This window comes from Microcebus murinus, chromosome 7 (assembly GCF_040939455.1).
Source record: "Microcebus murinus isolate Inina chromosome 7, M.murinus_Inina_mat1.0, whole genome shotgun sequence".
Lineage (NCBI taxonomy): Eukaryota > Metazoa > Chordata > Mammalia > Primates > Cheirogaleidae > Microcebus > Microcebus murinus.
Genome location: NC_134110.1, coordinates 58,893,730 through 58,918,139, shown reverse-complemented (window position 1 = coordinate 58,918,139; position 24,410 = coordinate 58,893,730). Strand labels below are relative to the sequence as shown.

Here is a 24,410-nt window from a genome sequence, read left to right as displayed (position 1 = left end):
TCAACTTGTAACTGAAATTAAAGGTAATATAACACAAAATAGGCTTTCAATTGACAGTCTAAATCAAAGTATATTTGTATTATCTACTGAAAGTTGTCACTTGTAATTTAATGGCATTATTTTAGTATCAAAGTATTGAAATATTTATTTTCTATTCCTCTTTAACAGCTAAAATATGAATAAGTCTTAATATGCCTCTAATGATTTTGATTATTTTATATTTTAGTCTGTTAATTAAAATAATTTAAAATTATATATATTTGGTCCTGACTATGGTACTATATTTAGTCATTTCTCTTTGCCTAGGACCCAAGAAATAAAACAAGGGCAATATAGAAAGTACAGTATACTAAACAACTGTAAGGTATTATTGTTATTATTTTATGTTTTCCTAATTTCAAGTATTGCCATTTAGTAAAAATAAAAGAGAGTTTAGAATATCCTTTTTTGTTTTTCTCAAAGAAAAGTTATGTAACTTTTTAAATAATATTCTAAATATGTAGACTAAGTACTTTTGCCTACTTTACCCAGTTATTTACATTTTGCAAATATTTTAGAGATCACAATTTCTCCTTTATAGATCAAGTCATCATAAAAGTAGACATTAAGATAACATGTCAAAAACTCATTAAAAACAATCTATTGGTCTCCTTATAATCACCCATTATATCATGAATAATTTAAAATATTTTTGTTTTTTTTTCATTGAAGAATAACAGATATACCTATCTGTTCTTATTTTTTCTTTACTTTTACTCATGCAAATACAGAAGTTAATGAAGACACTGGGCATGTGGAAGAGCAGGGGGGAGAAAAGCAGGGAGAAGAGGTCAAGGCAGGTCTGTCTGTGTGTCTAAAGTAAATAAATAAGTGTTACAAGTATGACTTTTTGATTTCACGTAAGACTTTAGTCTCAAAATTTGTAAATGCACAATAAAGAATAGATTGTTTTCCAGTACTAACTTTAAAATAAATTTATTAATGAATAGAAATTACATAAGCTATCCAGGCAAGTTATCAGATTATTTAATTTACCCAATTGTTGAATATTTTCCTTAATGTTTAAATAAAACTGGAATTATACATAGTGCCTTTGACCAAGAGATATACCTATCCTTTACCCAGCTTTACATTCAGTTCATTTATTTATTTATTCAAAAATGTTTATTGAATACCTGCTATTATAGAAAACTATATTTTATAATGTGTTATGCTGAGTAAAGGTTTGTTGAAGCTCTAGCCCCTTCTCTCAAGGATTTTGAATCTAGTAGAGAGAAATTATAAGGAAATATAAAAAAGAATATAAATCCAATTAAAACCTTTGGAGACCATGATAAATTTTTCTCATTATATCTCTTCTAAAATAAAACAATTAACTATAGACTCCTCTTCCTCATCCTGGCTCAGTATTACTCTAACATTTATTGATAATCATAATCTCACTAATAGAGTCCTCCTTCTAAATAGTATACAACCTTTCATGTCTCGTGTTTATAAAGTCCTTATTATGTTTACATATTATGTTTATCATTTTCTTTGTCAAATGTTCCTATAAGGATTTTAAAACTTAAAATATTATATAGTGAGAAAATATTTTTATATACTTCTTTTATCAAATTTTCACTATTTTTATTTGAAACTTTGAACTGAATCCTATTCTTCTCTCAGCTGGCAATTTATTTTAAATTTTAACTTTCTTGGAACAATGCAGAATATTTTTAATTTTCTCAAGTGTTTAACTGATCACTTTTTATTAATGAATAGTAGAATGTACTTTATGTGCCTTTGTTCTCTCCTTGCCATAGTGTGAAAGCAATACCATTATGTATATGGTACATGAGATGCATGTTCATAGTACAATACATTCTATCAGTGGAATTTGTAGGTTTTAAAACTGAAAACATCTTAAGCTAAAATTGCTAATTATCAGTAACTTATTAATGTCATAAAAATGAAAAAATCATCAGAGTACCTCTGATACTGGAAACAATGCAAGTTTAATTGTGTATCTATAGACAAGTATAACTATTTCTGTTCCAAATATGTAGTATTCTTATCACTAAAATGTCACACAACTTCCACTTTCCTGAAATGATATAAGAATAACATTTTTAGCAATGAATTTCATTTTTATTAAGCTGTTCAGTTAATGTTTTCCTATTCACCCATTCTTCTATATCTTATACTAGTCCATGCAAATACTAAACTTTTAAAACTGTTAATGAATTGGCTTCCACAGTAAAGTTATTTTTTAGGATAGCATTAGTTTTGGGACTTTAGCAATAGTTAATACCAATTTTATTTATTTTATATTCATTAAGGTAAAGAAGCTCATTTGTTGAGCCAGTTTATTGCCTGTATTTTACTCTCAAAATTAATTACAAAATTGCATCAATTCTTAAATTAGCACAAAAACATAACTAGAATATAAATAATATATTATTATATGCTATAATATTTTTATATTCCTTGTGTTTGTTTTTATCACTTTTCTTATAGGATAGGAATTATATACTTTACTCTTGTGTTCATTAATGTGAAGTATCATGTTTAGTGCATGGGTTTGTTTTCCTAGTGTGTGATTGCATTTTTTTTGATGTGCTTGGTTTTTATTTGGGTTGTTTATGACCTTAATTATTAATCACTGTTGTCTGTTTTCAATGTTATAAAGACAATGAGGGAGAAACACCAATCCCACCTAATAATGGGAAAAAAGGCAAGTCTAAAATGAAGTTAATATTGCCTTTCTATACATTAGACATTCTATATTGACCTTTATAATGTGCTTGAATATGCTTTCTTAAATTAAATAAGCGTAAATACAAGTATTAGTCCCAATTTAAATTATCCAATATTTAAAATATGTGTTCTGTTTTTTTAAATTTCTGAATATAAAATTAGTCTTCAAAATACTTAATGATCCAAGTACAATCTCATTTTATTGAAATGTATAGCATTAAAATTGGAAGATTTGCTTTATTGATGATGTTAAGGGGCAAGGATTTGAGGAAAATAGTGGTGGTTATGTTGTCATGCATTTAGAAGACCACAACATGGATATTTTTCATTCCAGGAATTGTTTTAAAATTGTATTATTTTAAAAATGTATTAAAGCAGAATTTTAAAGCAGAAAATGAAACAAATGTAATTATAAGTCCAACAATAATCTTAAACGAACAGTTATGATTGTGGATTTTTCATGGTTCTTTATACATTTCATAGTTCTATAGTCCTTTATAAATTTCGTAGTTCAATACACATGAATATTGCCTGGGAAAGTGAAAAGATAATTGATTTTAATACTTAGATATGGTTTTTCTATAACTATTGCTGACGTAATTCTGTAATCTGCCATAAGTAAATTTTATCAAAATAGGACTATGTATGTTTTGCAGTGATTGATTATCAAATATGGCTACATATATTGATTTAGAATGTCAGCATTTTAAAACAATTATATCAAAAAAAGCAACATTATTTTCTATATTATAAAACTTGGCTCTTGTTTTGGGGGCAAATTAAGATATTGAGTTGTTCTGTGCTTCCAGTATTTTAGTTGAAATGGCCTTTAGTCTTGAGTATATTCTTCCCTGTCTTCATCTTTTATAAATAATATATACAATGTTACTTGTAAGATGTTTAACACTAAAATGAATTTATAGTTTTTTCTTACTGTGAAGTGTTTATTCATTAACACATATGCTAAGATATGATTTAAAAGGTGAAAATATAGCCGGGCATGGTGGCGCATGTCTGTAGTCCCAGCTACTCAGGAGGCTGAGGCAGGAGGATGGCTTGAGCCCAGGAATTTGAGGTTGCTGTGAGCTAGCCTGATGCCATGGCACTCACTCTAGCCTGGGCAACAAAGTGAGACTCTGTCTCAAAAAAAAAAAAAAAAGGTGAAAATAATACAAAATAAATGAATTAAATCATATGTAAATATGAATATTAACCATAAAACAATACAAATTTAAATGAGCTCTGATGTGTATTTACATATTTGTAATATCAATTATTTGGTGATCTCAATTATTTTTGCCTAGTACCTATAAAAGGAAATTTTGATGGGTGCTTACACAGTGATATGAAAGAGTAAATATATCTTTCCAAATGTTCAGTTATTAGAGTGCAACAAGTTTTAAGAACATTTAATGCCATTTTATATTTAAGTGCAATTAAATGTTTCGATCTACTATCTGATTCATATGCAGTTACTAGATTAAAGATTTTAACTCAGGAAGTACCCTGGGTAGGTTTTCTTGTTTTTCTGACCTGTAGTTGGCCTTGAATACTGTCAAATCTTCATCTCCAGACTACTCTGCTTTGTTATTAATTCCTTTGATCTTGCATGTAAAGTTTTCTACTGACAATGATTAGCAGAACCGCAGTTACTCACATTCATTATAAATTTATTTTTATCATTTATATAAAAATCCACTCTACTGTAAAACATCACTATTATTATATAAATTGATCCTACAAATGATATACTTGAACCTAGAAGAATATTATTGAATAAAATTTTGAAAGATTAGAAATCTGTATATATTTTACATATGCTAACTTGTTTTTATTTGGTTTAATCTGTTGATCATTACCTATCTAATTTTTTCTTTTGCTATCTTTTTTTGTGGGAGAATGACTTTTTATTGACTGTTTATTTTAAATATCACAGTACAGTTCATGAGTAAGTATCAGGGCAGAGTTTTTGAATTGGTTCCAGCATATTTGTGGATTAGAGAAAATTCTAGAGGTGGGAGGGATACTTAAAACATCTACTATTTTCCATCTACTTATATATCAGGGTAAAAAATATATAGCTATGGATTACAGATATAACCATGTGCTAGAAATGTCCAAGCATTGAGTAGAGCAGTAGACTTATCACCTTCTTATCTTCTGATTTAAAATAAAAAGGGAGGAAATAATGAAGGCAGCTTTAATTTACATCTTGCTGTGAAGTACCCACATATAATTTTGGAATAGACTAGTATCCATTGCTATTCAGTTAGTGAGTATGTAATCAGTCAGCCAAGACAATTCCATTAACCTTGTGTTAAGGTCAAATTCTATGGTACATGGAATTGGTTGCTGAGTTCTCAAATTAACATCTACCTAAGTCAGTCTCTTTTGATACATTGACTCTTCACACCTCCAATAAAAAGAAATTGTACTTATTCCATAAATCATATTGCTAGAAATTAAAACTTAAGAAATTAAAACTTAAGAACAGCATAATTAGTGAGTTTCTAGCACTCATAATTTTTTTCATTTCTTTATTCATTCTTTGTACAAGTAATGTTAAAGTACCTACTATGTTCCAGGCTCTGTTGTGAGTGCTGGAGACCAGTGTACATGTCAAACAAGGTCCCTGCCTTCATAGTCCTTACAGGACTATTTATCAGAGGAGACAAATAATTAATTAAAGAATAAATAAGATAATTTCAGAGACTGACAAGGGCAAAGAAGAAAAATAAGTCAGAATAATAGCATAGATAGTATTCAAGAGAGTAGAGTAAATGATTTCTGATAATGTATTTTGAGAGGTACACCCATCCAGGTAATATTTGAGCAGAGAAATGAGTAAAGTGACAGAATGATCCACATGAAGGTTTGAAAGAAGAGTATTCCTGGCAGAGAGAACAGCAAATGTGAAGGCCCTGTAATTGAAGCAAGCTTGACTTGTTCAAGGAACAGTGAAGAGGTCAGTGTGGGTGCTGTGAAGTGAGCAAGTGGTAGTTAGGTGCAGTAAGAAAGGTAACTGAGGCTATGGATGGCTTATAGATCATTGTTAGGATGTTTTTTACTGAGTGAAATGGGAAGGTTTTGATTAAAGTGACAGTGCCACTTCTTTTTCAGTAAAATCATTTTAATTGTTAAGAATAGCTTGAGGAATTAAAAATGGAAACAGGAAGAATTGTTAGGAAGTTTTTCAGTAACCCAGGAAAGAGGTAATAGCAGCTTAGACCAGAGTGATGGGAGTAAAGTATTTGGATTCTGAATGGATATTGAAGATAGAGTCAACATTTCCTGGCAGGGTAGAAGAAAAAGGGAGAGTCAATGATGACAGCCAAGTTTTTCGTCTGAGTAACTAGAAAAAAATGGTTTATGTATTAACTATTGATACAGGGGAAAAACTTGAGAATAGACTTAGTGGGAATATCAGGTGTTCGTCTTTGGATATGGTAAGTTAGAGATGCTGTTAGATATCAAAGTAAAGATGTCAAATAGGCAGTTGTAAATATGGTCTGGATTTCAGATTAGAGATTTGGACTGTAGCTATAAGTTTGGGAATCATTCTTATAAAAAGCAGTTTACTACCATGAGATTGGTTATCACCAAGAGGACAAGTGTAGAGACAAGTGTAGCTCCAAGAGGAGGTTCCAGGAGTATGAGCTGAACCACTCTGATATTTGGAAGTTGGGAAGATGAAGCAGCAAGAGACTGAAAAAGTGGAAGGAGGGATCCAAGTTAAGAAAGTACTTGAAGGAGGAGAGAATTATGAAGAATGTTAAACAATGACCATGTTTAACAAGTAGGAAGCCACCATGTTGACTTTCATTAAGAGCAGTTTTGGTAGAGTGGTAAAGGCTAAAAGGCTGTTTAGAATGGATTCAAAAAAGGAGAAATGGAGACAGAGTGAGTTTGGCTGTAAAGGGAAGAAAATAAATAAAAATCTGGAGCTGAGGGAGAGTTCAGGGAACAGCATACATGATGGATATGTGGGAAACTTTGTGTTCACTCTTTGTCTTCTAAATCTAGGTCTTCCACTTTGCTATTTAGAGCCACCTGTCCCAGAGCCATGTACCTGTAGTTTTACCAAGACATCTATCAGTATACTATGACTTAGCTCCTAGATTGCAAGTCAAAGACTTTTGGATTTGGAAGGGACCATATAGATCTTTTAATAAAAATGCAGAATTCTAGAAGATAACTTTGTTTAGTCCACATAGTATTAATAGCAGTAGATCTCTAGTCTAGACACTCAGTCTCATGTGTTTTTATACCATGACCCTTCAGATAAATACTGTTCTTCTTGCATGGGCTTCAACCATTTTTAAAAAATTTTAGACATTAGCTAAAGATGTACATCAATTCAGCTAGTACCTGCTCTTTTAAGTGTGATGTGCTAGAGAATCATTGAGGATACAAAGATGAATAAGATATATTTTCTGTGTCCAGGAGCTCTTAAGGAAAATATATAATGAAAACAAATAAAACGTAGCTGGTAAAATTATTCTATAATGTATAATTTGCATAAAGTGTGTTAAGATTATAATACATACACACAGGGTCGGTTTTATAAAGAGATAAGTATTGAGGGGTTCTGGGTAGGGTTTCAGCCCCAAATATTTCTCCCATTACCTTTCACAGTATTTCATATTCTGTTATTCTGTAATGACTTATTTTAATAATAAAAAGCTTTTAGTCTTTCTAGAATACTGAAATGCAGCTATTCCTGAGGGCACTATCCTACGCTATTATCATATGCAAATCTTCATAGTTAGCTAGTGAATGGGAGAAATTAAGTATGGGAGGAAGGATGCTAAAAGATGTGGTAGAGTCTTAGAAGGGTGATAATGAAAAATTCTGTTCATTCTAAATAATACTACTTGCTGTATAGATATGCTATAAATTTATTTTCTTAAATAATCTGGTATATTTAAATTGCTTAGAATGATACTTGTCACATAATAATTACTATATAAAAGTTAGCTATTATTACTATAATTTGTTAGTAATGTCTTGCTATAATTTTGTATTTTCAACATAAAATCTAAAAATTTCAGTATTTGATTTAAAGTCATATTATGTCTGACTATGATCATCCTGAACCAATTGTTCAATGTGTGTATATATATGTGTATATATATATATATATATATATATATATATATATATAGTTGTATGTTGCATAATGGGATTTTGGTCAACAATAGACCACTGTATATTACTGTATTTTTACTGTACCTTTTCTATGTTTAGATGCACAAATACTTACCATTTGTTACAGTTGCCTACAGTATTCATTACAGTAACATACTGTACAGGTTTATAGCCTAAGTGCAACAGGCTACACCATATATCCTAGGTGTACAGTAGGCTAGACTATCTAGGTTTTTGTAAGTATGGTTTATGATATTTGCACAATGACAAAAATCACCTAATGGTGTCTTTCTCAGAATGTATCCTTGCTGTTAAGTAATGCATGACTATATATAGTTTAGTACTTTTTTGGAAATTAGTAATCTTGGTGCTTTTTTTTGTGCTATTCTTGATCAATAAGGAATAATACAATACCAGGGTAGAAATAAATAGGATTAGATTGAAGTATAAGTTATTTCATGATGTGATAATGCATGTGTATATATTTCAATGCACATGTAAAAATCAATATGCAAAATTTTAGAACACTTTTCTCTAAGTCAGAGAGCTATTTAATCCATTGGGACTTTTCAAGTTTCATAGTGTCTCAAGAACTGTACTGGAAGTCAGATAATTGGGTCTTCAGCTCAGTTCTACTGCCAAGCATATATCCTTTGGCAAGTCTTTTAATTCCTCTGGATCTCAGTTTCCTCTTCTGTAAAGTATCCTATAAGGTTCTTATAATAACAGACAATAACAGGTTTTGGAGATGTGGCTTACTCAATCTAAAGTCTCAAATAGTTTTGTTTCCAATTTATTGTTTATGTTGTTATTGTTGTTTGTTAATTTTGATTCATTTTGAAAACTTAACATTTACAACCTCCTAATTGATTCTTAGTGATTAATTCACTTTTGGGATTATAGATTACATGGTAGAAGCATTCATGAGAATACAGACAGGAAGGAAAACAAAGCCAAGATTCTCCATTCCTGCCTATACCCTATCATCCTAAAGTTACACAGTAAGATGGAAAAAAAAATATTTTGCTCCTTTAATGTGTAGTTGCCTGCATTATTTCTAATATAGATAACCTTATAAATAAGAAAGAAAGGAAAAGAAGGATGGAGGGAGAAAGGGGGAAAGACAAGGAGAGGGGAGGGAGGGAAGGAAAGAAGGAAAAACTCATTCAGTGAAAGAAATTTTTAATGTATCAGGAAGGGAGGGAGGAAGGCAAAAAAGGAAGGACAGAAAGGGGAAAAAAGAAAAACAAAAAACTATAAAGCAGGTTGCAAAGGAACCTAAAGTAATTTTAACAGTCTCTGTAATGGATGTGTGCTTCTCTAGGCATTCTAGGTATTGGAACCATTTAGGGTGATAGGGTATGGACAGGGATGCAAGATCTTGGCTTTGTTTTCTTTCCTCTCTGTATTCCCATGAATGCTTTTAGGGCAAGGAGAATATTAGTACTTGTATCTTAATTTCAAAATTTGATCAAATTTAGATAGGAATGGATTTTATAGTAGGATTGGTAGATATTTCCTAAATACATTTTTCTCTCCCAAATTAGACAAATGACCATGTGTCCAGAATTAATATGAGAGAGATTCAGGGATACTTTAAAATAGCAGAGGTTTTGTCACATATTTTTGAGCAGATGGGCATTCAATCACATCTATATTATAGAATAGTAACTTGTAACAGGAGCAGGACGGACTTTAAAGAGACTGAGGCGTATGTCCATTTAAAGTGTTTCAATAGCCCAGTATTTGATGGCCTAAACTAGAGCAGGGACTGGAATAAAGAGGAAGGAATGCATTTAAGATTTTCTGTCTCCATTCATAATTCACAAATCTACGTGAATCCGTCGTGGAAGTTAAATACTTGTAAAAGCATACTTTCTAATTTCTTTTCCTGAACTTTTCTTTCATTCTTAGTGTTCTTTCCTCTTTATTTTCCTTTTCTTTCTCTTTTACTTATCTTATTTCTTCTATATTTCCAAAGTCTCAAATGACTAATCAGATTTAGGAAATAACTCCCTTTTGCCTCATACCTTTCTGCAAATTTAGCCAGTGTTGGAAGCCATGTCATTGTTGACTTCCTAAACACAATCCATAAGCCAGTTTTTTCTCTTTGCTGTTGAAAGTAACTCAATCTTAGAAAGGTGATTTGGTACAAGAGAAAGAGCACATGTTTTGGAACTTTGGCTTAGGGCCTGTCTTTACAATGTACCAACTGTGCAACTCTAGGCCCTTGCCTCAAGTTAGTTCATTTGAGAAAAGGAAATCTTTGCATATTTCTGTCATTTCCCAGTGTGCTGCCTTGAGAATCAAGTGAGGTAATGAGCGTGAAACTGTAAACTAAGTTTTCAGTTCTTATCCTTATTAATCAGCTCTTTATTTTTTTCACCTGTAATAACCACCTGGTAGAAGATTCTTTCCGTGTTTTATAGGTCAAATGTGATGCCATATGTGAAAGTGCATTCAAACATATAATAGTATACAAATGTAATCTTGCTAATATAGGAATTTCTGCTCTTTAAATTGTAGTGTTTATAGATATGGCTACATGATGAACACTAGCTAGAATATAGTCACTTTGTAGATGTGGGTTTCATTATTCTTCAAATTATCTAATATTTTTAAAATAATTCATCAAGCTTTTATCTACAAAGATGAGGTAAATGTAATGATAGTTTAGGATTTTCAAATCTTAGAGATTGTTCCTCTATATTTTGTTGAATTTTAAAAACAAATAACTTTTAATTATATGCCATTTTAATTATATGACATTTAAGAAACTTAGGTTTACAGCTGAATATTTTCTCAATGAAATTTAAAAATTCTCAGTATGAATCTTGGTAAAAGAATTTATCTTTCTAAAGCAAACTTTTTTTGTACTAGAATGGTTCTTAGTTTACATCTGAGCAGATTCATATATTTTTTCAAAGTAACACTTAGCAATTAAATTACATTTTACATCTCACTTTTTATCTTTTAGTATTAGGTATGAAATATCATGGGCTAGCACTTTGTACTTAAGTTTTAATTTTAAGGTCTTTACTATTTTACATTAAGAAGAATATTCTATTTTTCAATACCTACTATAATGGTCCTTTAAATAGAAAAGGCTCTTTAGGGCGTTGTGTGCTCAGGCATATTTTTGCTATTTTGCTATTTTTGTTTATTGTAACTAAAACAACCTTCAAACAATTTTAGCATTTTCCTGATAATGAGCTAGTTTGTTTTTAATTACTTTAAATGCTTTATTTTAATTATAGGAGCTATAAATTCACAGAAGGATAGGTATGGCTAGCTCTTAGCATTGTTTCTTTGAATGATAAATGAATTATTGAATCAGTAGTCAATTCTGTTCTTTTTATGGCTTTAATTCTGTTTTAAAATAGACACTTATTTTTTAATATAGAGTTTAATAGTAGCTACCAGTATAACTTTTAGGAATCTTCTAAACTCTCAGTGCCTCAATCTCATCATCTCCATTGTAGGTACTCCTACGTAAAATCTAATTTGACTTAACTAGGATCATAAGAAGTTGGGGCAACTGTGTGATTTTAGAGCTGGAAATAACCTTAGAGATTTTTCAAGACCATCTTTCTCACATCAAATGTAACAAATCTGGAGGTCAGAGAGATTATGAAACTTGCCTAAAGTTATACACCTAATCAGTGGCAAAAATGTTCCTGAAAGCTATCTTTCCTATCTCAGTAGAGTAATATATCTATTACCTTTTCTATCAATAAATGATAGTTTTGATTTTGTTCTTTTATTGTTTATGTTGGTTGAAATTTATAAACTTATGGCTATTGGAATTTTTTTGTTACTGGCATATAAATGCTTTTCAATGAATATTTGCTTTATTTCATTTTGTCGATACAAGTGACTCTATAAATAATTATCTTCAATTAAAATTAAAATGTTAATCACTTCAAAGAAAGTGTTTAAAAATTAAACATATTATAATTTAAGGTTTTTTCTCCATGCTTCAGAAGATTCTGTCTACCAGTTTAGTTATGCTTACCATTTTCAAAATAAGCTGTTTCTTTTTCTGCATACTCAATCTTGCTTAATAAGGTAGCATGTGTTTTATGTTTTTGAAACTATCAAATGGTTACAGGTGAAACAGCTTTTTAAAATGAGGACTTTGTACCATTTGATTTTAGAAATAACTCTGTAGTGCTTATAAAATCTTTCATATTATTTATTGTTAAATAACCAAAAGTGCAGGTCTTTCATAACCAACAAATACTTTGTTATTAATAAACTTATTATTTCCCCAATAGGGAAATTAGTCTCTTGTTTTTTGTGGGACTTCAGATTAACTTTGCTCAAGGAGCAGAAAATTCCCTCATTCTTATGACTAAAGAAAACTAGTGGAATTTATAAGAAAAATTTTATATTCTCTCAAGGTTTTAAGATTTTCATTTCCACTATTAGTTGATTGAAATATAACATCTTTATCCAGATTGTTTAGCATTTGAGTATTCTATAATATATTTTTATCAGACTATTTACCAGTTGTAAAATCAGGATATAAACTATACACCCAAGTGTAACCAATACTCCTAAAGTAAGTTGTTTATTTCATTGCAGTGGCCAGTTTGTTTTGGACCAGAATAAAGTTTCATATTATTAATTGCATTTATTTCATTTCTAGGAATTGGAAAACTCCACTTTGTGTAGTCACTTCTGATATTAAAAGTAATCAAATGTAGTATTATATCTCAAATCATCTGTATTTAATGTAGCAGTATAGCATATTTTTTCAATTTTGGACAATGGTTTTATCTTCCCAGTTATGTTTTGCTTAGCATAATATTATAAAATATGTTAATATGACACCATTTATGGCCAAAGGTGGATATGGTACCAGAGTATTATAGATAGCATGGTGAAACTTTGTGGGGATTAAAATATATGTGGACAGTAACTGTTTATTTGACTCATACTATAGCTTTAGAAACATTAATGTAAAGAAAGATAAGTGATAAGATATGTAATTATTTATGAGTGCTACTACGAGAGTAAGATTAAATGGTGGCCAGTGAGTCTTTTGACACATGACCTACAAGGCCCTACATGGTCTGCATTCCCCCAACTTTCATCTCTATTACCACTTTAACCTCATTTTCTACTGCTTTTTCCTTTGTTCTGCTCCAGCCATAGTAACCTCCATGCTTTTCTGCAACATATCAGGGATGCTTCCACCTCAGGACATTTGCATATGCTGTTCCTCTGCCTGGAATGTGCTCTCTCCAAATAACCATATGGCTGACTCCCAAACTTCCTTAACCTCTATGTTTTTAGCACTTATCAATATCTAAGTCACAATATATTTTACTTATTTATTGTGTTTATAATCCCTTTCTCCCACTGAAATATCAACTTTATGAGAGTATGGATTTTTCCCTATTTTATTTGCTGTTATATCCCCAGTACCTAAACATGCTTGGATTATAGGAGACACTGAATATATATTTGTTGAATGAATGAATCTTATGCCACATTAGAAATATTCTAGACAATAGTAGATAAGCCAGGTAACTCATATTCAATGATACTGAGCTGTTACTACTAAATGTCATTGTCTTCCTTTATCAAGATTTTTATTGAAATAATCTTATAACATATACATTTTTCTGTCATTTTATGAAGGTACTAAATATGATTGAAATATATTTATGAATTTTCTCTTGATGTATATAAAAATGTCCCTGTTGTAATTCCATATAAACATTTTATTTCACTACAATAAAACAATGTTTAGTAAAATGATTGTCTAAAATAAATTAGTATGTGTTATTTATTAACTAAGACCTTTTTCAAACCATTTTAATTATAATTTTCTTCACACTTTGACTCCATTCATTTTATTGAAAATAAATTTTGTAATATACTGGAAGTAAATTTTAGTACTTTAATTTTAGTACTTTGGTACTTTAAATCTATTAAAAAATTCAAATACTGTTACATTCCTATATTTCAAATGTTAACTGTGTATTACATAGTTTATGTGAGAATTTAGGAAAAATGTCTTTATAAAACCTTAGATCCCTGAAATATTTTTAGGTTCTTCTTATGCACATTATCTAATATTTCTGGTAAGCTTTGATTTTTTTTTTTTTTTTATTGATACTAGAAGTTACATGGGAAGACCAGCAGAAAAAGGTGAATGGTACAATAAGTGATGACAAACCATTACCGAAAAAGAAACACCAATCTGAGCCAGGTTTGTCAGGGTTTGGAAACCACATGAAAGCATGAGACTACAGACAGTGCATTTCATGCTTTTTAAATGCATGTGTGTGGTTGTACCTCATTTTACTCATTTTGGTGTGAACTTTATAGTGTGTAGATTCCATTTAGTTTACAGTGGTGAGTATTTCAAGATTTGTTTAGAAAGCTAATTATACATATGTTGGAAAAAGAACATAATTATTTTGTTATTATTAAGATTAGTCCTTTAGGGGAGAAAATGGCTAACTTAAACACAAATGGTCATCTGCTTTATAGAATTGATTATTTTGACTCAAACTACCTTAATGGAGAGGTGCTTGTTTCCCCACAAAGTACAGTAGAAAACTCAACACCAATCTTATGTAAAGTTTGTCTTTATAAGCTAGTCGTATTTTTAACTGCAAATAGTGACATATTTTTACCATATATTTGTAATGATTTATTTACAGCTTCTGGTAGTATAAAATATTGCTATAAACAACAAGGAAGACTGTTAGCATAGCATGTGAATTCAATATGGAATCTCTTTAAACTATTAATTTTAACAATGAATTAAAATGAAGTGTATTTTTGTTTTCCTCTTCCTTTTGTCTCATACTTGGAGACATATGGTTAAGTAGAAGACAAAAACTTGAACCAGGAGTAAAAGGAAAAAAAGAAAAATGCAGAGATAATTGATTAACTGGATAATTGTTATTACTTTTAATTAGTAATTGGGTGAGAGAACATTGAAATTTTTGTTGAAAATTTTAACATTTAAATGGAGTTTTACTAATGATATTTTTACTAAAAATATCTGTGTCTATAATAATAGTACTATGTATTTTTATGTGGTGAGTCATTATTTCATCTTATAGATCTAAAATCTATATTTTAAAATATATCAATATAAGAATTAAACCAATTTATTAATCAGTGTTTGTTGTAATCCTGTTATATGCCAGGCATTTTGGTTAGTGCTGAGTCATATTGCCCTCAGAGAGCTTATGTCTTGCAAAAGTACATAAATTAAAAAATAATCATACAAATGATTATTACAAGTATAATAAGTGCTATGAAGGAAAAGAATAGATACTTTGAGAAAAAGTATCAAGTTACATAATAAGTTTGGAGAACAAGGAAAGATGGCATAGTACAAATGATTTAGTCTGTGAATTTTCCTTCAATGAAACTGTACATTCTAAAAATGTAGTAAAATGAATCGGAATTCACATTGGGAATTTAAATTTATTCATAAAGTTGTAAGAAAAATACCTTAGATGATTTTTCAAATCTTCAATTAAGAATAATTTATTAGGAACATAATGATTAGCTTAATATTATTTAAGGAGATTTTGTTATGTAAACAAAATAAATATAAAATTAATGTTTTCTTGTTTATATAACAAAAATTATTACTGTAAGAATCTCCCCTTGCTGTATATTGTGCGATACACATTATCTTTGGTTATAAACTATTATTTATTTGTTTGTCTTATTTGCCATCATGTCTGATACATAATATGTTTTTGGCCATGTATATCTATGTAGATAAATTACATTGTATATTGAAATCATGAAACAATGCAATGTCTAACTAATAAATATTTTAGAATTTCAAAACATAACATTTTAAATAGCTATTTTAAATATTTTAATTGGCTTATTCTTACATGTATTATATATACTTTTTTATCACTTATGCTCCCTAATTGAATATGAACGATGTGTGCAATAGTGGGAAATCAATTTAATTAGAGTGCCTTAATGTCACAGTTTAGAATGTTTATAGATTTTTCTATTTTGGCAATTGTGTATTTTCCTATATACTAGGAAAATTGGTCCTGGAAATTCAAACCGTGAATGTCATAAGTAAGTATGCAATGAAGCATAAAAAGCAGTAAAAGCAGTGTTAAATTTTAGTGTTTTGTAAATATATTTGTTTCTAAAAGGAAAGTAGGTTATGTAGAGGATATTTTTAATTCTTGAAACTTGGGGTGATAAAATGGAAGGAAAGTAATGGGATATCAGGTAGGGCTGACTACATTTCAACAACATGTTTATATGAGCCTAAGATTTACAGCAGTCATGTTTGGAGCCATTTATTTTATACTCAAGTACATCTATGATGTTAAAAATCTACTCATTATATTCGGTACTTAATACATAAATTTTTATGTGCTAAAATGTAAAAGATCGTCTTGCATGAAATGGCAGAGATTCTTTACCAAAGGATTATTGTGGTAAACTTGTGGCATTAGAAAAACTTTGTAAGGGCTTGAACACAACCCTGAGATGTATGGAAAGTCAGCTATGTATCAATAGAATTGCTGTCTTATGAAAGTCTATGCAGCAATAATTTATAATACCTGGGAATTTTGCCATTTTACCATTTCTGGGATGTATACTAACAATACAAATAACACTTTAAAATGTTTGTTTTAAATGTAAGACCATAGAACTGAAGGACTAAATGGCAAGACATAGACTAGAAAATGAGTTAACAAGTATTTGGATAAATTTTAAGTATTATGACTAGTCTCTGCTTTTTTTTTTAAGAAAAATCTTAACATTTTTGAACTAAGATGTCTTGAGAGGATTATTTGCAAAAGGAGCGATTTACTTTCAGAATCTCTAACTTAACTGGTGGCAGTATAAATGAAGATTCCTGGGAAGTATAATGATACTTATCATATTAATATCTTTGGTGTGAGAATAAAGTTTAAAAATTCTACATATAATTTAAGCCCCAGGCTTTATGAATAATGTTTATAATAAAACACTTAATGTCTTCCTCCTGCAGAATGTGGATTAGATTTTGTTTGGGCCTTTAAGTTAACAAAACATTTTTAATGTAAATCAAGAAAACATGAGTGTGGATAATCTGTTGTTTATTTTTTCAATGAACAATCTGATTCCAGACAAGAATATTGTGGCCTTTAATAATTGGTACTATTAAACATTGAAAACAACTTTAAACATGAATTTTATAATTTTTACTTTGTGAGTTTATTTTTATAGTAATTAGAAATATATATGAGAAAAGATCATATTCATATAAAATAGTTGTGTCTTCTATTTTACTTATCACACAAAAGAGTAGTGGGAATACTATCTTAAATTAGAAATTCATCCGGCTTAATGAATATTTTGAAACTGATACAATTTCAAAGATTCTCCAAAACTAGTCTTGGAAAAACTAATTTTAAACTTAAACAGTTCAGAATTTACTTGGAGATATAATTTTAAATTATTTCTGATATGTTTGATGATTCATCTATTTGTAAAATTATTATTAGCCTTGATTTGTTATTTTTTAAGTGTAAGCTCTGTTATATCTAGGAAAATTTTGAATTGACCTAGCTAACCTTATTGCAATTATTCTGAACCCATGACAGTGCTTATACCTTGTTGTATCTTGTATAGAAAATAAGTCTATGGTTTTTGTAAAAGTGAGAGTGATGAAACACTTTGCTAATATACTGTATGTTTATACAATATTTTGAAAATTGAAAATATTCAAAGTAACAAGTTATGTTTTACTTAATGTATTAACCTTTAATTTTTTTTCCAACTGGATATTTCCATATAATATCTTTATGGAATTTATAATTATGGTATAGATAGGGATTTTTTAATTTAGTTTTATCTTTGGAATTATGTTTTATAAAATTTATGTTAAGAAAAAGTAAATAGTCAATGAAGTATTTTGTTAGTGAAGTTTACACTGTAAATTTTTCTTAGGTATTTTGTTATTTTGTACTTTCCTTTTATTCATGAATATTTTAAGATTTCTTAAAAGTAGAAACTATTTTAGTCTAAAGTAATATTCTAAATCAGTATCCTTATTAAATGCTAGTTTAATCTATCTAATCTGGAAAAATAAATCAGGGTTGTGTTTTTGATCATTATTAGCATCTTTATAATTTCTAATTATTTCTGGATTATTGTAGAATGAGTGTATTTTATTCTTGATGGGAAAAAAGTTATGTAACACAAATTAAATAAATGTTTCTTATAGCACATATCAACTGATAGAATTTTGGAATTAAATACTATTAACACCTTCATTCTTTGATAACAAGCATGTTTTCTTAAAGATAAAGTGATATTTTATGATTTACGAACGTAGTTGCTCATTTTAAGGTAATTCAGTTTCCTCTGAACATACAGATAAGTTTATAAGGCCAAGCCTTTTCTTCAGTAACCATCCTTTTTACAATAAATAGCATTCTCTATTTTGGAAATAAATTATTTTAAACTCCCTCAGTATATATTCTGGGTTTCTTTTTTCTGTACTTAAAATTGCATTACATTTCAGATTTCAAAGATAGAATCAGAGAAAAACAGCACGGCACAAAATAAGAAAAAAAGCATTTGAAAGATAACCTTTTATCTAAGTTTTTAAATATAGCAAAATATTTTAAAAGAATATAGATTGCTTAATAGGTAGAAATTATTGTAAATATTCAGTAATTTTATGGGGGTTGACAAAATTATGGGAAATAATTAGTTTAGAAATAATTGATTCAAATCATTTGAATTGAGGGATTTTTCAAAAAGGTTTAGTCATTTTTAGTGAAGTTTTAGTTTGTCATCTATAAACTTGGTAAATATTCTATTTTTATAATTGAGATCTATCCTACCTTTGTATTACTGAGGCCCTTCTACTAAGGAGGGCCTAATTTAGGCTTCTTTGTTTGAAAGATATCTCTCCTTCACCCAAAGGAAACGTTCTAAGACTCTGTGACCTTTACTAAGCCCACACACTGTGGTTAGCTTTTAATTATATGTAAGTTCTAATATGCACTTAAAATCTTTAGGCTTCTGTTTCCTTGTGTCAGGAACCTTGTTAACATAATGCTTATAACATAACATGTAAGACATATATTACTGAAGTACAATTAAATCTGATAACAGGGCTAAGTGTAAGCCTGTTGTAAGTGGCGATAAGTGTAGCCATTCAACAAAATTTCAAACAGATACCATATACCCTTGGTGAAAACTGCATTTATGGATAAACAAGCCCCATGTGTTTGCCTTTTTTAATAAAGTTGATTACAAATGATCATTTCTATTTGAACTGGAGATATGAGTTCAGTTGAAATATAATAGTAGTTAAAATATTACATTAGCAAGGGAAGAATTGGGGAAATTTTGCACAAAATTTTACATAAAAGCTAACTTATTCATTCTCTTGAGCTTTTTACCAAATATGATTAATGAAAATTATTATATACATACACACATACATATACAGTGAACAACAGTGACCATTCAATGATGGTTGCATATACAACAGTGGTCCCATAAGGTAATACCATATTTTTACTATATCTTTTCTATGTTTAGATATGTTGAGATGCACAAATACTTACTGTTCTTTTATATTAAAATAGTTTCCTACAGTATTCAATACAGTAACATGCTGTACAGATTTGTAGCCTAGGAGCAATAAGCTGTACCACATAGCCTTGGTGTGTAATAGGCTATACCATCTAGGTTTGTGTACGTATACTATTATTATTGTATAGCAAGGAAACTGCCTAATGATGTGTTTCTCAGACCATATCTCTGCTGTTAAGAGATGCATGATTGTATATCTTAAAAAGATTTTATTTTTAATGTAAAGACTAAAATATAGACAGCTTCAGTGTGTGTGTGTGTATGTGTACAGTATTATTTTACTTGATTAAAGACACATCCTTTTTATAGTTTGCAACTTGATGATACCTTAAATTTTAAAATATTTGTTAAAAAATAATTCACCATAAGTGATGAAATGGTGCTTATGGGTTTATTCATTCTAGTTTATAAATGTATTTTATTCCAGTGTAATTTGTAAAAATATTTTGTATGATGGAATGAACAAAAACATACTGTGCTTTTTTTCTTTTTCTTTCTTTTTTTTTTTTTTACAAAGTGTTTATATTTTTTAAGTCATTTTAAAGTAAGATCCAGCTATAATTGTGACAGTATCGGCCACTTAAGAAAGAGTATAGTTTCACAATCCTTAATCACTCTTAATTTGCTATTGATTAAGTGAAGAGACTGGTTTATTGGTTATAGAAGAGACTGGTAACTAGTTATTGGTTACATGAAAGAGAAAAGTTCTCACTAGAACCCTCCATTATCAGCACTAAAATGTAGAATATTTGACTGTGACATAGAAGTGATTAAAGAAAAGGTAGAAGAATGGGAATAGTGAATGGGGTACTTTCAGATTCTTTCAAGGTTCACTGATGTCTACAATAATGATGCTATATGCAAAATAAGAATAGCATATTACCATTTACATTAAGACATGGCTGCTTAAATGAGGTAGTTGATTATAAGTTTCTCTTTAAAATGAGACTGTTTTAATGCAAATAGTACATAATAAAACTAACCACAGAAAGGTAAGAAAGCCAAAAAACAACTTTTAAATACTGTTGATATAACTGTAGTTATACATTGAGATTTTTTGATTTTCATAAATATTCTATCTGCTAATAAAAGTTATGTGTTTTTATATAAGCTTCATTTGACCTATTTATTAATACATTATATTCACATAAATAATGGAAAAATGGCTTAATTGAGACTTTTAGTAGTGAGATCATTATCAAAATATTTCATTTTTATCCCTTTGTGGATAATATAAATTTTGTTTTATTTTTTAAAATTTTTTATAAAGTATTGTTTCTAAAATAAGTGTTACCATATTTCTTATAAAAATAAAAGCATTGGTGAATTATTTGACAGTTGTAACATGTACCATTTTTAAAAAACATCTCTAATTAAATACTATATAATAAAATATCCAATTCAGGTGTCACCATGAAAGAACTTTTTGTTTCTTCCTTGTTTGACTTTTTATATCACGTGTTTTTATTGGGTCATATAGAATCTAGTAGAAAGAAAATTGACCGGGTAATCAGGAGACCTCTGTTCTATTTCTGGCTCTGCCACTGAACTTGTTTTGTGACATTGGGTAAGTCACTTGAACTCTATGTGCCACAATTATTCACTAAAATAAATGAATGAATGAGTTGAGAAGAATTTTTAATGTTTTGAATCCATATAATAATTTGAATCCATATAAAGGCCATCGCATCAATGTCATATAAAGTAATCCAAGATATACAAAAATACAAGGCAGAGAAAGAAGCTTCATTTATTTATATACTTTTTTTGTTTTCTGCAAAAAAGTAAAATTTTTCTTAGAGATGAAATATATGTAAACAATGATTTCATCCAATTCATATCAATTTTATTTTAACATTGTGAGGAAACTATTTTAGTAAAGTGGTAAATGTGTATTTAGGAAAATTTTATATGTAAAAAATAATGTGAGACATGATGAAATTCAGCATTAGCCTATATTATTAATATAACTGTGATTTTCCTTTCTTATCCTCTTTTAGAAGTTGATAGATTGAGGATGGAAAAGAAAATATGGGATGTGTCATTTTAATGTGTATTAGTACCTTTCAGGTAGACATGAAGAATTTTGCTAGTGGTCAATCCTGTAAGCGGTCTGGTTTACAATTTAATTGTGGTGACATTTAATGTCTGATTTTTGAATAGGTAAAAAATGTGCTCATATAAATAAAAATGACATTAAGTTTCAAAATGTGTCATTCCTTTTCCATTTGTCTATAATTCATGCTAAGATTTTTCTTTTTTTCTAAGAAAAACTGTTTTAGTTGTCTTGGATTTTTTTTCTAATGGAAAATTTTCATTTTCTCACTCTTCATATAAAGAGATAAATTTATTATAGGAAATAATTCTCTCAAGAGCTATAATTTCAATGTATTGATATTTCAAGTATATTTTGATATAATATGCTTTTCTATAAATCACTCAAATACCATGATACAACTATTACAGAACTGATAGTGGTATTTCAGAATTTTATTGGTATCTAATTTAAAGCTAAATGGGTACTTAAAGTAGATGATTTGGGTTATGGTCATTTGTGTCAGTCATACTAACACTAACTCACTAGTATCTTTTGAAGAAATGTTTTCTTAAAATACTGAGTTTCGCAGGTATCTTCTGGCTTTTGAATTACTATATAAAATGTCATTTGAACTTTTCCACCAGCAATGAGGAACGAAGTATTTCCAAAACATGTGCCATATCTATTATAGTAGATGTTTGATTTGGTTGGATACATTTTAATAAAAATTTTGATGATCTATATGTGCTATTTGTAAGAATCTATTGAATAAATAGTCATTATAAGGGAATATGATCAAAGAAAATTTGTCTACTTTAGGTAATTTGAATTTTTAATATTTAAATAAAGTCATATATTTTAGCTACTTTTCTTGTAATGGGTTGTATTGTGTTTATTACTCCATATTTTTATGATAATATATTGTTATACTGAAGTAATTCAATGATTGGCCTAATGGCCATACTTTATTATCGTGTGTGCACTGGTGAATGGGCAAAGCATAAGAAGCATAGAAATCAGTTTGAACTATTTCTGCTGCTCTTTTGATAACTCAATTAAATTCTTTTCTCCAGATAATTAAGAATTCTAAAGCATTTTTACAGATTTTAAATCGGCTCAGCAATGTCTTGAACAATGTGATCATATAAGTAACATTGATATTACTAATGGTATCTTTCTTCAGCATCAGTGTTTAGGATTGGCTGTACATAAATAATTGTAAACTTTTGAATCCTCTTTATTTCTACACTAACTTTGTTTTTCTGATTCTGCTAAGCTATGATAGCTAATCAATTTGTCATCAGTTTTTATGTATTCCTTTTTATGGTGTGCATTTGATTATATCTTCCCTATGACTGTACACAGGATTTTCTCAAAATGACTTGAGGCCCTTTCCTTCACTGTCACTTTTTAACCTTTTGAGTACATCCACTCACACCCATCTCCTTTGTCTATGTCTGTCCATTACACGATGTGATCACAGAAGAAGTGGACTCCACAAGGAGAAGATATGCAGGTCTGTCTCTTCTACTGCTTTTCTTTATTATGATTTTATTTATCTAACTTGTCCTAGAAATTTTTACCATTTTTACTCATTTCATAATTTTTCATTCTTTTCTAATATAACAAAATGCAAAATCTTACAAGCATTTTTTAGATATTTATGTATTTGACTTTTAATAACAACTACTCCAATTAGATGGATAAAATTAAAATGATTATTTTTTATGTAATATATATGTAATTTTTCCATAACAGAATAACTAACTAGAAATTTTATATAATAGTCAGCTAGATTAACAAATTAATCACAATTTATTTTCAAACTTATTTTAGACTTAAAACTGTTTTCGGGGGTTTTTTTAAACATAATTGCAAAAGTATTTTTATTTTTACCATAAGTTCAGCAATGTTCTAGACTGTGGAAGAATACCAAAGACCTAATCCATACCTTAAAGAAGCTATCAATATCCCTGAGGAGTTAATAGATGTGTATGACATACTATGTTTATATGCCAATACAGATGATTTTAACAATATACTCTACACAGCTATAAAGAGAAATAAAATTTCTTTCAAAGATGGTCAGAAAAGACTTCACGGACGAGGTAACACTTGAGCTGAAACTTGAGCATTCATTCAATACACATTTATTAAACACATGGTATTGTTCTAGGTGCTGGAAATAACTGAGCACACCAAATAGATCCCTATCCTTGCAGAGTTTTTCTAGTGTGAGTCTAACAAATAAATGCAAGAATTAATTATAGGCACTATGAGATAATTGTATTTATACAAATAGAATACAGTAGAATCAGAAAAGATGGTGTGACATTTTCACCTGAGAAGGACAAATATTAGTTCAAGAAAGACCAGAATAGTTATATTAAATATTATTAATAAAAGCTAGAAAAATGTTGGCCTCTTGTGTAGAGAGTATTTCAGGCAGAGGAAGCAATATGGCCAATGGCATCAAGTGTAAGCAAAAGTAGGCAGAGACTGTATTTATGAAGAGTGTATTGGTTATCGAAGCATGTAAAGCAACAGAGTAATTAGGTCAGATACTTGTTTCTAGAAAGATTACTTTGGAAGCTATGTAAAAGATGGACTGGAGTGCTATAAGAAGAGAGATCATTTATGAAGATATTGTAATGATCAGTTAAGAAATGATAATGGTCTGAATTAAGGTATCAGTACAGGCAATCAATACATGAAAAGTTATATAAAGATGTAGAATCTATAAGTCTTTGTCACCAATTAAATATTGATTCAGGAAGAGGAGGGATAAGTTAATCGCAGGTAATAGAAATGTTTGGATAGATGGTGGTACATTTTATCAAGATAAGGAACATAGGTTGTACAAGTTTTA

The 24,410-nt window shown here is 29.3% G+C and overlaps 1 protein-coding gene across 49 annotated transcripts in view; it reads left to right on the top strand.

Moving 5' to 3' along the window:
* The window catches only part of RIMS2 (regulating synaptic membrane exocytosis 2), a 614,692-nt gene that overhangs the window by 426,798 nt on the left and 163,484 nt on the right, over positions 1–24,410 (top strand). For 21 of the 49 annotated variants that reach the window (XM_020288967.2, XM_076005085.1, XM_076005081.1 and 18 more), the window contains one exon: positions 23,025–23,057. The exons of 25 other annotated variants lie outside the window; for them this stretch is intronic. In XM_020288967.2, coding sequence (XP_020144556.1) covers positions 23,025–23,057 — 33 coding nt within the window. Of the gene's footprint in view, positions 1–23,015; positions 23,058–24,410 lie in introns of all 49 variants that reach the window. 3 more of the 49 variants (XM_012784268.2, XM_012784293.3, XM_076005104.1) reach the window with 2 other exon arrangements.